Source organism: Amia ocellicauda, chromosome 8 (genome assembly GCF_036373705.1).
Source record: "Amia ocellicauda isolate fAmiCal2 chromosome 8, fAmiCal2.hap1, whole genome shotgun sequence".
In the NCBI taxonomy this organism is placed as follows: domain Eukaryota; kingdom Metazoa; phylum Chordata; class Actinopteri; order Amiiformes; family Amiidae; genus Amia; species Amia ocellicauda.
In genome coordinates this window covers 4402983-4417492 of record NC_089857.1, presented here as the reverse complement: position 1 = coordinate 4417492, position 14510 = coordinate 4402983, and the positions used below count along the sequence as shown (strand labels likewise).

Below are 14510 nucleotides of genomic sequence, written 5' to 3'. Positions count from 1 at the left end.
AACACTCTCTGTGTTATAATATTATTGATGTAAAATCACTCTATCCATTTAAACGTCTATATCACTTTCTCCCAAACAAATAGTTACCAGAAGATGTGGAAAACTTCACAATAACTCTTTTGAATGTCACGGGTGGTGCCAGACTGGGAGAAGCTCTGAAGGCAACATTACAGATCAGAAAAAACGATGACCCCATTTACTTTGCAGGTAGAATTTCAGTAGTCTTGCTTAGTAGTAGCAGTAGTAGTAGTAGTGTGGTACTATTGGTATGCGTCTATGGTGTGTTGTTCATGGGAACCTGTTTTGCTGATGTCACTTTCCTGGGTCCGCCGGAGTGCTCAGTTCAAACTTTGCCCAGGATTTTGATGTAGGAGATTTGATGCTTGTTTGGTCTGTGCTGCCTTGGGCACTTGCAGGTGTAATTTACTATCCGACTGCATTCAGTAAAGTACAGCCTGGAAATTCAGTCATGTTATAAACTTCTTGAAAAACCATGGCCATTTACAGAGGCCAATTTACAGAATTTTCTCTTAACTAGTATGTGAAAGCAGACCAAATAGTTACTTCAGAAGCTGGGAATGTCTGAAGGTATTATATTTTATTAGGCTCAGGGTCAAATCATCCTGGAAGTAGTTTAATAATTGTTAAATTAAAAAGTTAAAAGGGATTAGCAAGCATCATTCCATTAACATTGCTGATGAAGATTAATGTAGTGCAGTACATGCAGTACAAACATGGTCCACATTTCGGTGGGAAAAATAACAAGCAACATATATATTTGGATACTTCATTGATTAATTACTTTGAGAAAGGTGTGTGTTACTGGTATTGATATCGAGATGGCCTCTGATCGAGACACTTCTCTCTGCCTGACTATGATGTTTCCTCAGACCCAGTGGCCGTCAGGCTGCGGGAGGGAGATGTGGCCAACTTCTCCGTTCTCAGGAATGGCTCAGCTGACTTTGTTGCCACAGTGATGTACCAGATTGCCGGCGGTGACGCCTCAGCTGGAGACTTCATATCTGAGGACAGCGGCAACATCCTGATCTTTGAAATTGGGGAGTGGATGAAGAACATGTCGGTTGCTGTTGTAGATGACAATATACCTGAGACTGACGAGAACTTTTACATCATTCTCTACAATGCCACAGGTCGGAATAGAACGTAGTGTTTAAAAGCACTTTTGAAAATATCTCCTCAACATTATTTTACTTCAATTTTGCTACAAAAAGGCGTGAACGTAAAGTGATTTTAGTGTCATTGTAACAAAAATAACCATAATAAAATAACTAATAATAGTAATAATGTGTATTAACTAATATTTTGTATTTATTGTCCTAAACTTCCCTACAGTCACACAGTAAACATGTTTTCCAATTTCCAGAAAGACTTATTCAGTTTATATGAGATGCATTTGATAGTTGACCAGTACAGAATCTACATAATTTAATTTTGGATACAAATGAGTTATATGAACTGAAATTCCATTCTGTTTCCATTATTTCCTTTTTTGTAATAAGCCCACATTAAAAGGGGAACTGTAGTTTCATTGAATTTAGTGACCCAGAAAAGGCCCTTTTAAACCCTAGCATTGTGCAACAGGAATTGAGATGAAAGCAGGCAGCCATTAGCTGCACGTTAATCTTTAAGACTGCTTTTGGACTCCGCAATGTTTTTCAGCTGAACGTTTCCTAAGACATGAAAAGCCATCGTTGAAATTACAAATCACCGTAAATACAAAGCCCTTCCAAAATCTTACTTCAAAGCTCTTAAGCGTGCCTGACTAGGCCATTGTGTGCCACAAAAAAGAAAAACAAAGAGTTACATTTACGTAATTTACTGTAGGAAGTGGAGCCACAGAAGATGGGCATATTTGTATTTCTGTGATGATGAGTTGTCTGTGTGTTTGGCGTTGAACTGTGTGTCTGTGGTGTTCCAGGTGATGCTGTTGTCCATGGGGCAGACATGGCTACAGTGGTGATAGAGGCCAATGACGATGCCAATGGGATATTCTCACTGGAAACCACGGAGAAGGCTGTTGAGGAAGGGCACTCCAATTACTTTTAGTAAGAGAGTCTTTTAATCACAGCTGGAGCTTTGAGGAGCTCTGTAATGTGCTCCAGATTTTCAGAAAATACTGGACTCTAATGAGTCAACACCCAGGAAGTGAAGAATTAGCATTGAGAAAGAAATTAGGGGGAGGGCAGTGATTCACGCAGAGGCAACAGGTTTTACCAGAAAATAGCAAAAGAGATAATCAATATAATGCATTGCTCAGTGTGAATAATAATAACATAAATAAAACACGGTAGAAATCTCGTCACTCCATGCAAGAATGGTTTTGAACTTTAGACAAATAATTAGGTTATCACTTTATATAAATATGTAATTTTTGCTTTGTTATTAGTTGTTAAGATATCAACAATGTTTAATGCAGAGGCTTCTGATTTCTCTAGCATTAAGAGAGACAGAGGTCTGTTTGGCACAGTTGAAGTCTACTGGCAGCTGTTTGGGAATGACACAGCCTTGGAACCCGGGCAGGAGTTCACCAACACCTCTGGGGCTGTCATTTTTAAGACTGGAGAACAAGCCAAGCCCATCACCCTGCAAGCCATGTCCGACGGTGTCCCCGAGTTCAACGAGGTGTATGATCTGAGACTGATTAATATTTCAGGTAACAAGAACATACTGTTTATTGTACCTTGTTCAGTGATAACATAAAAAATATTCAAACAAACATGAGATTTTAATTGATACTTGAATTGATAGGTACATGTTTTTTTTAAATACTTGAATTTCAATCACAATTGTTGTATCAAATAATTCCTAACCTACTTTCAGGATATACATTTTTTTTAAGTTTCAAATATCATGGAAATATATTCTGAAGGCGAAAAGTTTATCTATCCAAGTGTGATATCAGGGACTAAAAATAGCGTTTTCCATTAGAAGTTTGGTAAGAAAATATCAGTTACGACACAGTATCATTACTTACACTTGTTTAGAATGTCTGTTGAATATCGGGATCAGGGTTTCCTGCAGAACTTTGCATAGGTAAGGCAGTCTGATACTGAATTGTTGAATAAGGGGTGAATAGCGCTACGAGAAACCCTGGGATTTGACTGCAGATTACAATTTCTGATTTTTTCTTTCTTCCTATTGAAGATATTGGAGATCACAAATGTGAAAATGAATGTCATGAGCCTGTCTGTATAATTTACCAATGATAATGATGGGCTGGTCTCTTCCTTTTCATGCAGGTGGTGATCCGGGCCAAGGAGGCAGGTTGGCTGAAGTGAACTTAAACGTGTCAGTTTTCATTCCTCCCAATGACGATCCCTTCGGTGTGTTTGTGATCGACCCTAGGACCTTAGACCAGGAGGTGGCAGAAGACATACTCACAGAAGAAGACATGTCTGATGTCGCCAGCTTCACTGTGCTCCGACAGCAGGGCACCTTTGGTATTGTCCGTGTAGGCTGGGAAATCCTTTCGGATGCCTTTCCCTTGGGCCTGCCACCAATGAAGGATCTGATTTTGATGGCCTCCTTTCCCACTGCGGTGGAACTCAGGCCACACATGAGACGACATCACTCCGGCACAGATGCCCTGTATTTCAGTGGAGCTCTGGGAGCCTTCGGTATCATCAGGCCAGAGGATCAATTGGCCATGAATGAAACCATGGCCAACTTCACCTTCTCAGCCTGGCTTATCCCCCAGCCCGACACTAATGGATTCATTGTGGCAAAAGGGAATGACAATGGGACCTTGTATTATGGGATCAAGGTCCACACCAATCAATCCCATGTAACCCTTCTCCTATACCACACACCTGTGGGGTCCAGTGTTACTCAGGTAGCCAAGGTAACAGCAGAGAGGTTTCTGGAGGAGAACGCATGGCTGCACATCATCATCACCCTGGATGATGGCATCATCCAGTTCTACCTGGATGGAACCCCGATTCCTGGCGGTATAAAGAGTCTGAAAGGGGAGGCCATTGCTGACGGTAGGTGTGTCACAGAATACACTTAAGTTTCCTCTTTACTGCTGTGATTTGGAAATAATTAAATGTATGCTCTGTTATTTATCATTCCCACGTTCAAATTTGTTATCAGAATGGCTGCAAATGCATCTTATGACAATTTTGCAAATTTCAATATAGGAAGGAATTTGTATAAAAATCGTAATCTTTCTTTTTAATCTTCTATTGATTTCTTTCATTATCAGTAAACTGACTCCCTCTAATGTGACTGCAGCACAAGTTCATATTTCTCCTTGGAATTGTTCTGGCATATTTGCTTAAAGGACGACTATGTCAGCGTCAAAAATTTAAGGAATGTAAAAGGAAAGTATATGCGATTTTTCTGTTTAATTAAAAACAATAAGCAACTTTTAACACCTAAAAATGTAATCCACACCAAAAGCACAGTGGCTGTCTAAAAGGCCAAGGGAACGCTGCTTCAACACAGGATGTTTAATTTCTTGCCAGATAGCAGACAGGATTTGGACAGCTTGTGTCTCCTTGATGTACTCCTGATTTGGTCAGAATAGTGGAAGAATTCTACAAAAACCTGTATAAAAGTGATGACAATATTATTATTATTATTTTATTATTTATTTCTTAGCAGACGCCCTTATCCCAGGCAGCCCTTATCCAGTAACAGCCTTTTGGCACTTCTAGAAAGTGAATAGATCTTTATAGTTCTTCTTTTGTTAAAGAGGATTGTTCAAGGAACCATTCTGACCAGAATGGAATTGTTCAACAGTTGTCGAGATGCACATATTTATTGTCTTCCTGCTTTGTGTGGCATTTTGTTAAACATGAGAGACGGGGTGCCTCGTAAATGTCTATTCTAATCAAATCAGTGGAACTAAGAAGACACTTGTCTGTAAAACCAGCAGGGGCATTTCTTTATTGTTCCTTGTGGTTCTTCCTACTTTGCAGGTCTGTTGTAAACCATTCTACTCATTGTTATGAAATCCAAGGCAGACGTCCCCATTGTTCAGTGTTTTATGCGCAAAGGAAATGCTGGAGTTACCTGTCTATAGGCTGCTTGTTTCTCATGGATATGGTTAAAAACACAATATAGGAAGTTTACTGTGGAGAGGATTTTATGTCAGCAACTCATACTTTTTCACTCCTTACGGTGTAGTTCCTAATGGTTCTTGCATTGACATCAAATCAATTATTAAGTTAATTCATTTTTTATATGCTGTACTCTGTCCACCAAGAGGCTAAAACTGTAGGTGTTTTGCAGATTATATTATTATCATAATACGTGTGTGTGTGTGTATGTCTGTGGAGTATTTATTTTTGCCAGAGCAGTGGCTGCAGATTATATTTTTCTGAATGTGTTTTGGGATGTGCATATATATGTGCATGTGTGTGGTACTCTGATTGGTTTGTGTCTTTAAGGTGCTGGGCAGCTGAACGTGGGGGCAGCGCCAGGCGGTGAGGATCGTTACATGGGGCTGCTACAGGACGTGCGGCTGTACACAGGCCGACTGAACCACGCACAAATCCACGAGCTGCACACCCAGCCCGCCAAGGCAGACTTGCGGAACATCTCCGGGTATCTGGAGTACCAGCAAGGGGAGACGCAGAAGTCCTTCATCGTGGAGGTGCGCGATGACAAGGAGGAGGAAGGCGAGGAAGTCTTCACCCTCAGGCTTGTCTCCACCCATGGGGGAGCGAGGCTGCCTGAGCCAAACCCCACCGCACGGCTCCGAGTGCAGAAGAGCGACAACGCCAACGGGCTGTTTGGCTTTACAGGCGCCTGCATCCCCGACGTAAGACACACTTCTGTCTCTGTAGAGCACAGAGGTTTGCTTCAGTTAGCAGTGCTTTTTAATAAAATCCTAAAACAGGGGTCTCAAATCCCTGAAGAGCTAAATGAAACTTGCTTCATTATTCTAATTATCCACTCATTAAGTTATTAATGCCATTACTTTGCAGAATTTTTACAGATGATAATTTAAAATATTGTCTTGACTCAAGGTACAGCAGCTTTGTCAAGCATTTGGTGGAGCCTGCAGGGAAGTTTGTAATTTGTCCAGTTAATCAAACAATCAAACCAATTAAGAAATTGAGAGCTCTAGTGAAACAAAAGACAGTAATTGCGGAGACCTGTTTGAAAAGAAAGGACTAAGACAATTCGCAAAGACTTTAACTTTGCAGGGCTGTCATTCTTTTTTATATTTGCACAGATGTAATATAATCTCCAAATGAGTGTGTGTAGGTCCCATATATATTTAATTTGTTTGCATGCCTGATTGGAGAGGAGGTGCAAGGTAGGACGGGATGAGGTTGCACCACTGGCTTCTCTGATGGCTAAGTCTATTAACACAGCAGATGGCAGCCCAGCATTCCTTTATACAGTCATCCCTGGACTGAGAACAAAAGGGGCCAATGGAGTGTACCTTTCAAATTCACTTTAAATCAGATCCGGACTATATCATACAATAAATATTTAACATTGCAGTTACAAAGTAAAAGTACGCTCCCAAAGACATACAGATAGTTCAGCATACTTTTAATCTTCAATGCATGTAATGTGGCATGAAATTAATAATCAGAGTTGAAATTATTATATTGTATTATTATGATTATTTACTGGTGAGAGTTTAACTGGAATGGCAAATCAGGAAGATACCAACTTCTCTCAGTGCACTAGAAAATGGGTTAATTTGTATAATGGTCCAGTATTCCTACAATCTATGAAAATGACAGCAGCAGTCAATAAGGTAAAGGATTGTTCTAAACTATACTATACAATAGATTGCAAACGGTTGTCTGATTCTATTTGTGGTGTCCCAGTACTTTGAATTGCTAGTTTAGTTTAAATGCAAATTGCAGTGATGGTTGACAGAGGCTGGGAGGCATGGAAAAGTCTATCCACGTTCACGTCATCCTTGCAACACCTTTAGATCTATGGGTATAGCAGCGGACAGTCACTTTCGCTCTCTTGTCATCAGTCATCAGAGGAGGGCTCCACAGTGTCCTGTGTAGTGGAGCGCACCAGAGGAGCCCTGGACCACGTCTATGTAAATTACACCGTCACCCAGATCGAGTCCAGTAGTGACGCTCCGGACTTTGCGAACTCCAGCGGGGCTATCATGTTCCTGCCTTGGCATCGATCGGAGGTAAGTAGGAATGAAGGAAAGACCTTCGTCTTATCTGTCATGGGTGAGTGAAGAGCAAGTGTCTCCCAGCAGCAGTTGTGTGGGAATCCTTTTCTCTTTCGTGTTTTCTTCTTTGCTTTGGTCTGTGTCAACACTGCCCGAGCATTTTCTCTGTCCAGACAAACATAACGCCGAAGCATATTGCCAGATGGCCAGACCGTGGAAAAGATGTGTGAATGCTTTGCAGATGATGCTGTTTATCTTTCTGAAGCAGAATGACCTTTGTGCAGTAAACAGTTAAATGACTTACAATAGTTCTCGTATGTGCACCCTCATTTTTTAGTATATTCTTTTATTTACTTAGCTATATTTTATTTAGTTTTTTCCTGTACTTGTTTTATTATCATATACATTTTGTTGTCTTTAACATATCAATGAATGTTCATAATATGTTAAAATTGCAATACTTAGTTTGTCATCAGTGATCTAAAATACATGGCCTGTTCCTTTAATTGTAATTGACCTCTGGCACCATCTACTGGGTAGCTGTCATTGCTGATTTTCCTGTGAAGTCTCAGTTCAAGTATTTCTTGTAAACTGATGTCTAGAAAGCCAACAAAACTAACTCAAAGTGGACTAATTTGACTTATAACAAAACAAATGCATGTCAAAAAAGCAACAAGCTCCACATAACCCCTTTGAGTGTTCATGTTTGATTGACAATATGGTTGTTGGAATTACTGAGGAAAGGGAGAATAATGCTTATCTTTTGTTTATGTATTTATTTATTAACCATGTGTCACATGTTGACTTTTCCCAGGTCCTTAACCTTCTGGTGCTGGATGACGACATTCCGGAATTTGCTGAGAAGTTCCGGGTCACTCTGGTGTCGGCGGAGTCAGGAGACCGGAAGCCAGGCTCCACCCCCACGAGCGGCGCCAGCATCGATCCTGATGCAGCGGCAACCACCGTCACCATCAGAGCCAGTGACCACCCTAATGGTACACAGCAGGCCCCTGACAGCGAACACTAGGCTACTAAAGTGACATGCTAGAGTAAAGTGACATGGCTCCAGATCCTCAGGACTACACACTCACGTATGTATTTGTTTTTTCACAATTTTCTCTCAGGTTTGCTGCAGTTCTCGGCGGGGGCTCCACCTGGCCCCGATGACCGAATGGTCAGACCTGCAGTGGCAGTGCCTAGCATTGCTGTCCGTGAGGAGCAGGGAGAGGTCAGGCTGCTTGTGGTGCGGGCGCAAGGCTTGCTGGAAAGGGTCATGGTGGGCTACCGAACTGTTCCTTTGACTGCAGTCAGTCCTGACCATTTTGAGGTAACTACATGTGGCTGAAAAAAACATGACAAAATAAGAAAAGCACAGATGACTTACATTGGTTAAATCGTACCTTTTCATGTACAGGAAACAGTAGGTGTGCTGGACTTCATGCCCGGAGAGCGGTACAAATACATCAGCGTGAACATCACAGATAACTCGGTGCCTGAGCTGGAGAAGACGTTCAGAGTGGAGCTATACAACCCTGAAGGAGGAGGTGAGCGATATTGCACACACACACACACACACACACACTCGTGGACAACATCAGCAGACACTTCACACATTACCCCACTCTCTGCTTCATAGTCACAACAAGGAAAATATAATTTTAACAGTTATTTCTACACATTGGTCGTATTTCAGATCCACAAATGTTAGTATTCAAAACCATCTCCTGGATATCAGTGTATTCAGATAGATGCCATAGAGACACCAGAATTCAGTGCTAAACCTCCAGTATTAGAAAAGGACTTTAATGTTCATTAGAAGGTTTTGAATCTTCAACTTTGTGGCACGTTGTGTATGTAATATTACTCCCATAGCATCATAATCTTAAACCAAAACTATGATATAAAAACACTTTACATAAGAGTTTATGTGAAAGCCACTCCAACATGGTAATAACGATATTACAAAATACAGTACTTTGAACTGCCTAATGTCGATGAAAACATAATTCAAAACTCTTTGTTCCTCAAGCTATGGTGTCCCTACAGAAACAAGTGATTGTTGATATTGTAGTATGGGTGCAAAAATAATTTGCCAGTGCTCTGTCAGTTCCAAACAAATTAAATACATCAAAAATAAAATGATGTGAATGTGTTAATGTTTTCTGAATTTTTCTAAATAAGGATGATGTGTTTGAATGATTGTATTGTGGCTGAGAAAACTATACAACTTTTTTTGTAAATGTAATGGAAACCTTAAATAATAATTATTTATTATTATATGATCCAAAACATTGTACCACTTGAAATAAAATCTTACTGATCCACAGAAACCTAGTATAATATATTCAAAGTACAATGTGAATGAACATTGTAACAGAGTCTGACTCAGATTGTGAAGCTGAAAAGGATAATAATAATCCTTATATAGGACAATAATAGTCAATTGTTTTTGAATAAATCCCAAAAATGAGAAAATTATAGGATTGTGTTCAGAGCTCCAAATAACATTACAGCTGTGAGACTAATAAAAATCAAGTATTTCTATATTGTAGACAGCGATTTTATTTGTATTTACCTGAAGGTTCGTATTTGGATTTCTAAAGCTTATTGCACTTGTTCATAGTGCTGCCACCTATAGCATTTTTCAGGAAATGATGGTTGAAATTTAGAAGATTGAACGTGTCCTACAGATGTTTATTTTCTGTCCATGGCTTGAATCCTTGAATAAAAGAATTGTATTATTTTTTTCCTCCAGACCGGTAGTGTCTTTCTGTTTGTAAACAAGATTATTATAACTAATCTGTATATGTACTGGTTGGTATATTCTTTATTTAGAACTACTCCACTACCCGACTTGTCCTTTAACTTCTTGCTATCCTGTACTGTTTTAATCATCAGATGTATCTCTCTTTGTTACATTGCCACTGTACTGTATCTGTTTGTGTGGGGATGGTCTGTGTCCCGAGCACTGTCCTCAACATCTGGGCTGCTTGCTGGCCTCTATTTCACTCCTGGTAACTCTGGCTGCTGTCTGTATCTGTCAATGTGTGTGTCTGTGTGTGCTCCTGAAGTTGATGAACTCTTTAGGAGTGAGGGCAGTGGCAGCGGGGAAGGTGATGCTGAGTTCTTCCTCCCATCTCTGCACCAGTGTGGTAAGAATCCCTGAGTATTTTTCTTCACATCCCCATCCAGAGAGAGACCTGGATTTTCAGCTTTTATTGTATAAGAAAGTTGTATGCAGTTAACCATGGGAAAAAGAAGAGAGGTCATTCATCTTAAGAAGGTTCCATATTTTCATAAACTCAATATAAGAGGTGGGGCATTCCTCAATGGGCCAGTCCACACAAGTTAGAATTGTTTTGCTCATGAAATTTTCTGCTCACCATATGGTATTCTGGGTTATCTGCCATCCCTCAAAACCAGTCTTTCTGTTAACTGTGTTGTCTAACAGCAGCCATGGGATTTGTGGATGCTAAACCAAGATTTCAACTTTTGGAACGCTTTCCTTTCTTAAATTTCTTCTTGGATTCAGCAAGAAATTTATTTATTAGCTGTTTTTTGCCTTCGTAAAATGGAATCAGCAGCTATTGAACAGCTGATTGGTTGTCTCAATGTGTCAGCTTTGAATAAAGGGAATCAAAGATGCCTGTAAGCCTCTCTTTTTTGATTCTGTTCAAAGACCTGTCAATTTGAAGCTTTTTTACAGTTATATTCCAAAATATTTATATAAATGAGACTGCGGACTGTAATTTACTTTGTGGCTAGTCAAGTGGTATAGTGTAAAAGAACAGTGACCAAGGTCATGTGGGAAAAGCAAACAATGCCATTATATCAAGGAGACGGGTGTGTGAAATGGAAAGTGGTTAAGAAAAAATAAATAGAAAAATAGGGCCATTTTACTGTTGTCTGGTGCGCCTGGCCTCTTCAACTCTCATTACCGGACTTTTCTGCTGTGCTCAGGCAATCGGTTTTAATGGCAGGTTTTAAATTTCTTTTTTGGCGGACATCTCTGGGAACATATTCATACCATCATTCATACCACATCATTGTTTCTTTCTTTCTTTCTTTTCATTCTCCAGCATACGTATTCCAAATGTCATAAATCATACTACAGGCAACTATAGAAGTGAAACAAAGAATGGGAAAAAGTGCATTGATGCTGCGCTTCTTCCCCCTGTCTATATGTGTTCTCCGTGCCTTACTGAAGGGAAATTGTTCCAGAAGTAGAACCTTACAGAGATCTCTCTCCACAGCCAGCCTAGGCATCGCCTCAAATGTCACTGTGACCATCGCAGCCTCAGACGATGCCCACGGTGTGTTTCAGTTCAGCAGCGACTCTCTCAGTGTGAATGGGACCGAGCCAGAGGAAGGTCGCAGCTCTGTCCTGCTACAGGTCAGACACTTAATAAGCCTTATAAATCTTAGTAAATCTAAATAAATTCATAAAGTTTTGAAGTGTGTTTGGAAGTTTTGTTTACAATGATTGTGTTTTTTGAGGTCTCTTTTTTTGGTTTCAGCATCATACTACTCAGAGTTTCTAAGGAAAGGTTATATAGCAGACACAAGCAGCTTTATAGTTGTTTGATTCATTGACATTTAATTCAGCTGATTAATTATGATGGCCATAATTACTTGTACTGGAATGGGTGGTAATTAGCATCATGAGAGCCTGCTTCAGTAATTTCTCAATGCTGTGATGAATACATGGCTGCGCTCATCCAATAAGTGCCTCTTTAATCAAGTAAAAAGCTGACTAAATGTTAATGTTTATGCAGTCCAAAAGGTTCCTTCCTTCCGTACTATTGTTCTGCTCCGTACTTTGCTGCTACAGGTGGTGCGCAATGCTGGTGCCTTGTCAAGGGTTACCGTGTTCTGGGAGGTGGAGCTGAGCTCTGAGGGAGACCTTGTCAGCAGGACTGGCAACATCACCTTTGAGGTCGGCCAGACCAGAGGGAATATCACTGTGCAGGTCTTGTCAGACAACATCCCAGAGTTGGACAAGAACTTCTCCATTGTCCTCTCCAATGTGTCCCATGGGCGGCTGGGGAACCTGACTCAAGCCATGTTGACCGTCCTGGCAAACAACGATCCTTATGGACTGTTTGTCTTCTCTAACGAGAGCCGGTCCATGCTTGTGAGAGAGGCTAACCGCGAGGTCACGCTTAAGATTGAGAGGCAGATGGGGCTGATGGGAACAGTGCAGGTGACGTATGGAACCCTAAAGGACAATGAGGCCTTGGCTGTCTTCCCTGCTGAAGGCTTTGCCAAGGCGACAGAGGGGAGTGATTACATCGCCCTGCTGACCTCTGTGATCTTCGCTGCAAATCAGAGTGAAGCCAACATAACCCTTCAAGTGCTGGATGACCAGGATGCCGAGCGAGCCGAGTCAGTCTTCGTACAATTGCTCAGCGTTCATCTCGTTAAGGGACTTCAGGGCAGGCCAAGTAAGATGTATTTTAGTCTTTATTTTAGAAACCTGTCAAGTGAGGACTAGAGCAGGGATAGTCAAATAGCATAACTATTCATTCAATTATATAATTAAGTATCTGGTTGCACCAAAAACCTGCAGTGGAATAGATTGGAAGGTATGATATTTGAATATTCTTGGAGTGAATATTTTTGTGCTTCTTAAAAGCAATTTCATATATAGATTCTGAAATATTTATTGGAAATTATAACAGCATAATGGATTAAAGAGCATTTCAGCCCAGTAGGCTTGGTTCCAGTCAGGTTCCACACACCGTGAGACACAGACAGTTCAGCACATAACACAGTCAGAATACTTTGGAGGGAATCAAAACAAGTCTGTGTCATTAAAATGGATTAAAATTGATTAATCTTTCAAATGGAACATGCATGCATTCTTAAACCAAGTGTGTGTGAAAGAATGAAATATTCTGATTATCACACATTTTGCTGCATAGTTTTTCTTGCTGCACTTGATGCACATTTGACTACTAATAATTATTTAGGACATGCATAGACACTTGCTTATGTGTCATAACCTTTATTGTCTTTGATTTTCAGTTCCCCTTTCCCCTCGCTTGGGCCCACAGAACAGCACTGTGGCCCAGGTTATTATTGATGCCAGTGATGATGCCTTTGGGGTCCTGCGCCTGTCCGCCCCTGCCGTGAGTGTCGCAGAGTCCTACATAGGGCCCATCGTCAACGTGACCCGTACTGGTGGTATTTTCGCAGATGTCTCTGTGAAGTTTCGGGCAGTACCGATGACTGCGAGGGTTGGTAAGCCCAGAGTGCCCTTAAACAGCACTTTCTAATTAAAAGAGTCGAAAATAATCCAGAGAGAGATGCATGGTCAATCAATTTTTTTTTATTACTAGCAGCTGCATGGAAGAGATCCAAGAGGCAATCTCAAGAAGAGTTTTAGAAAATGTATGAAGTACAGACACTTTTATGCAGACCAGACAGAAGAGAAAGATAACAAGGCCCACATGTCTGTCCTGTGATGAGTGGAAGTTTGGGAAGTTCGGTCAAAGCAGGGTACAATTAAGGCGTACCATAGTGTTTAATATAAGGGGGATTGTATGACATATCAAGGCCAAATTGCTGGTGAAAATTGGTTCTTATCAGACCCTATTCTTCTGGGTATCAGGGCTGAACTATAGCACAATATCATAGCACAGTAAGATAGTGAACTTGTTCACAGACACACAGGGAAAAGCATGCAAATAATGTTTCTAATTAGATATACCTTGGTGAAGGTATATTGAGTATATCTATAACATCCATATTGGTATTATTTACATGCTGCTAATGTTACGAATATATGACTCATGTTAGAAACTAATAGAGTGGCTCCCTCTTGTGTTAAACATAGCTTAGATACCGGTTCAAATATGAGACTTCATGACAGAAAAACAAAAATGTGTACCCTAAAGCCACATGATGAAAAGCCTCTATAATTACTGAAAACTACTTAACACATCAATGTCTTGCAGTGCCCTTCATAGATGTTCCTAATCCCCTAAGCAGTGCAGGCCTTGATGTGTGTCTCAGTGGTGACTGTCTGTGTGTTGCCATTCTTGCGCTGTTAATGCAGGAGAGGACTTCAGCGTGGCCTCCTCAGATGTGGTGCTGCTGGAAGGAGAGACCAGCAAGCCTGTGCCGATCTACATCATCAACGACAATCGCCCCGAGCTGGAGGAGATGTTCCGCATCGAGCTCCTCAATCAGACCACTGGGGGCGCCCTGCTGGGAGACCTCACCCAGACCATAATCACTATCCTGCCCTCTGACGACCCCTTCGGATCTTTCGGTGAGTTTCCACAGGTTTCCTTACCTCTGTGTTTTATGCATTGCGTATAGTGTTCCTTTAACAGGCTTCATAAAGTGCTTGTGTGTATTTTTTTTTCCTCAAATGTTG

At 40.8% G+C, this 14510-nt stretch overlaps 1 protein-coding gene across 1 annotated transcript in view; it reads left to right on the top strand.

Annotated features, from left to right (window-relative positions):
* Positions 1 to 14510, top strand: part of adgrv1 (adhesion G protein-coupled receptor V1) — a 175885-nt gene that overhangs the window by 35811 nt on the left and 125564 nt on the right. The window contains exons 16-30 of the mRNA XM_066711856.1: positions 84 to 207; positions 891 to 1151; positions 1940 to 2066; positions 2457 to 2674; positions 3261 to 4004; positions 5415 to 5788; positions 6974 to 7141; positions 7941 to 8121; positions 8251 to 8453; positions 8541 to 8670; positions 10198 to 10278; positions 11380 to 11519; positions 11958 to 12570; positions 13154 to 13369; positions 14187 to 14402. Coding sequence (XP_066567953.1) covers positions 84 to 207; positions 891 to 1151; positions 1940 to 2066; positions 2457 to 2674; positions 3261 to 4004; positions 5415 to 5788; positions 6974 to 7141; positions 7941 to 8121; positions 8251 to 8453; positions 8541 to 8670; positions 10198 to 10278; positions 11380 to 11519; positions 11958 to 12570; positions 13154 to 13369; positions 14187 to 14402 — 3796 coding nt within the window. The remainder of the gene's footprint in view (positions 1 to 83; positions 208 to 890; positions 1152 to 1939; positions 2067 to 2456; positions 2675 to 3260; positions 4005 to 5414; positions 5789 to 6973; positions 7142 to 7940; positions 8122 to 8250; positions 8454 to 8540; positions 8671 to 10197; positions 10279 to 11379; positions 11520 to 11957; positions 12571 to 13153; positions 13370 to 14186; positions 14403 to 14510) is intronic.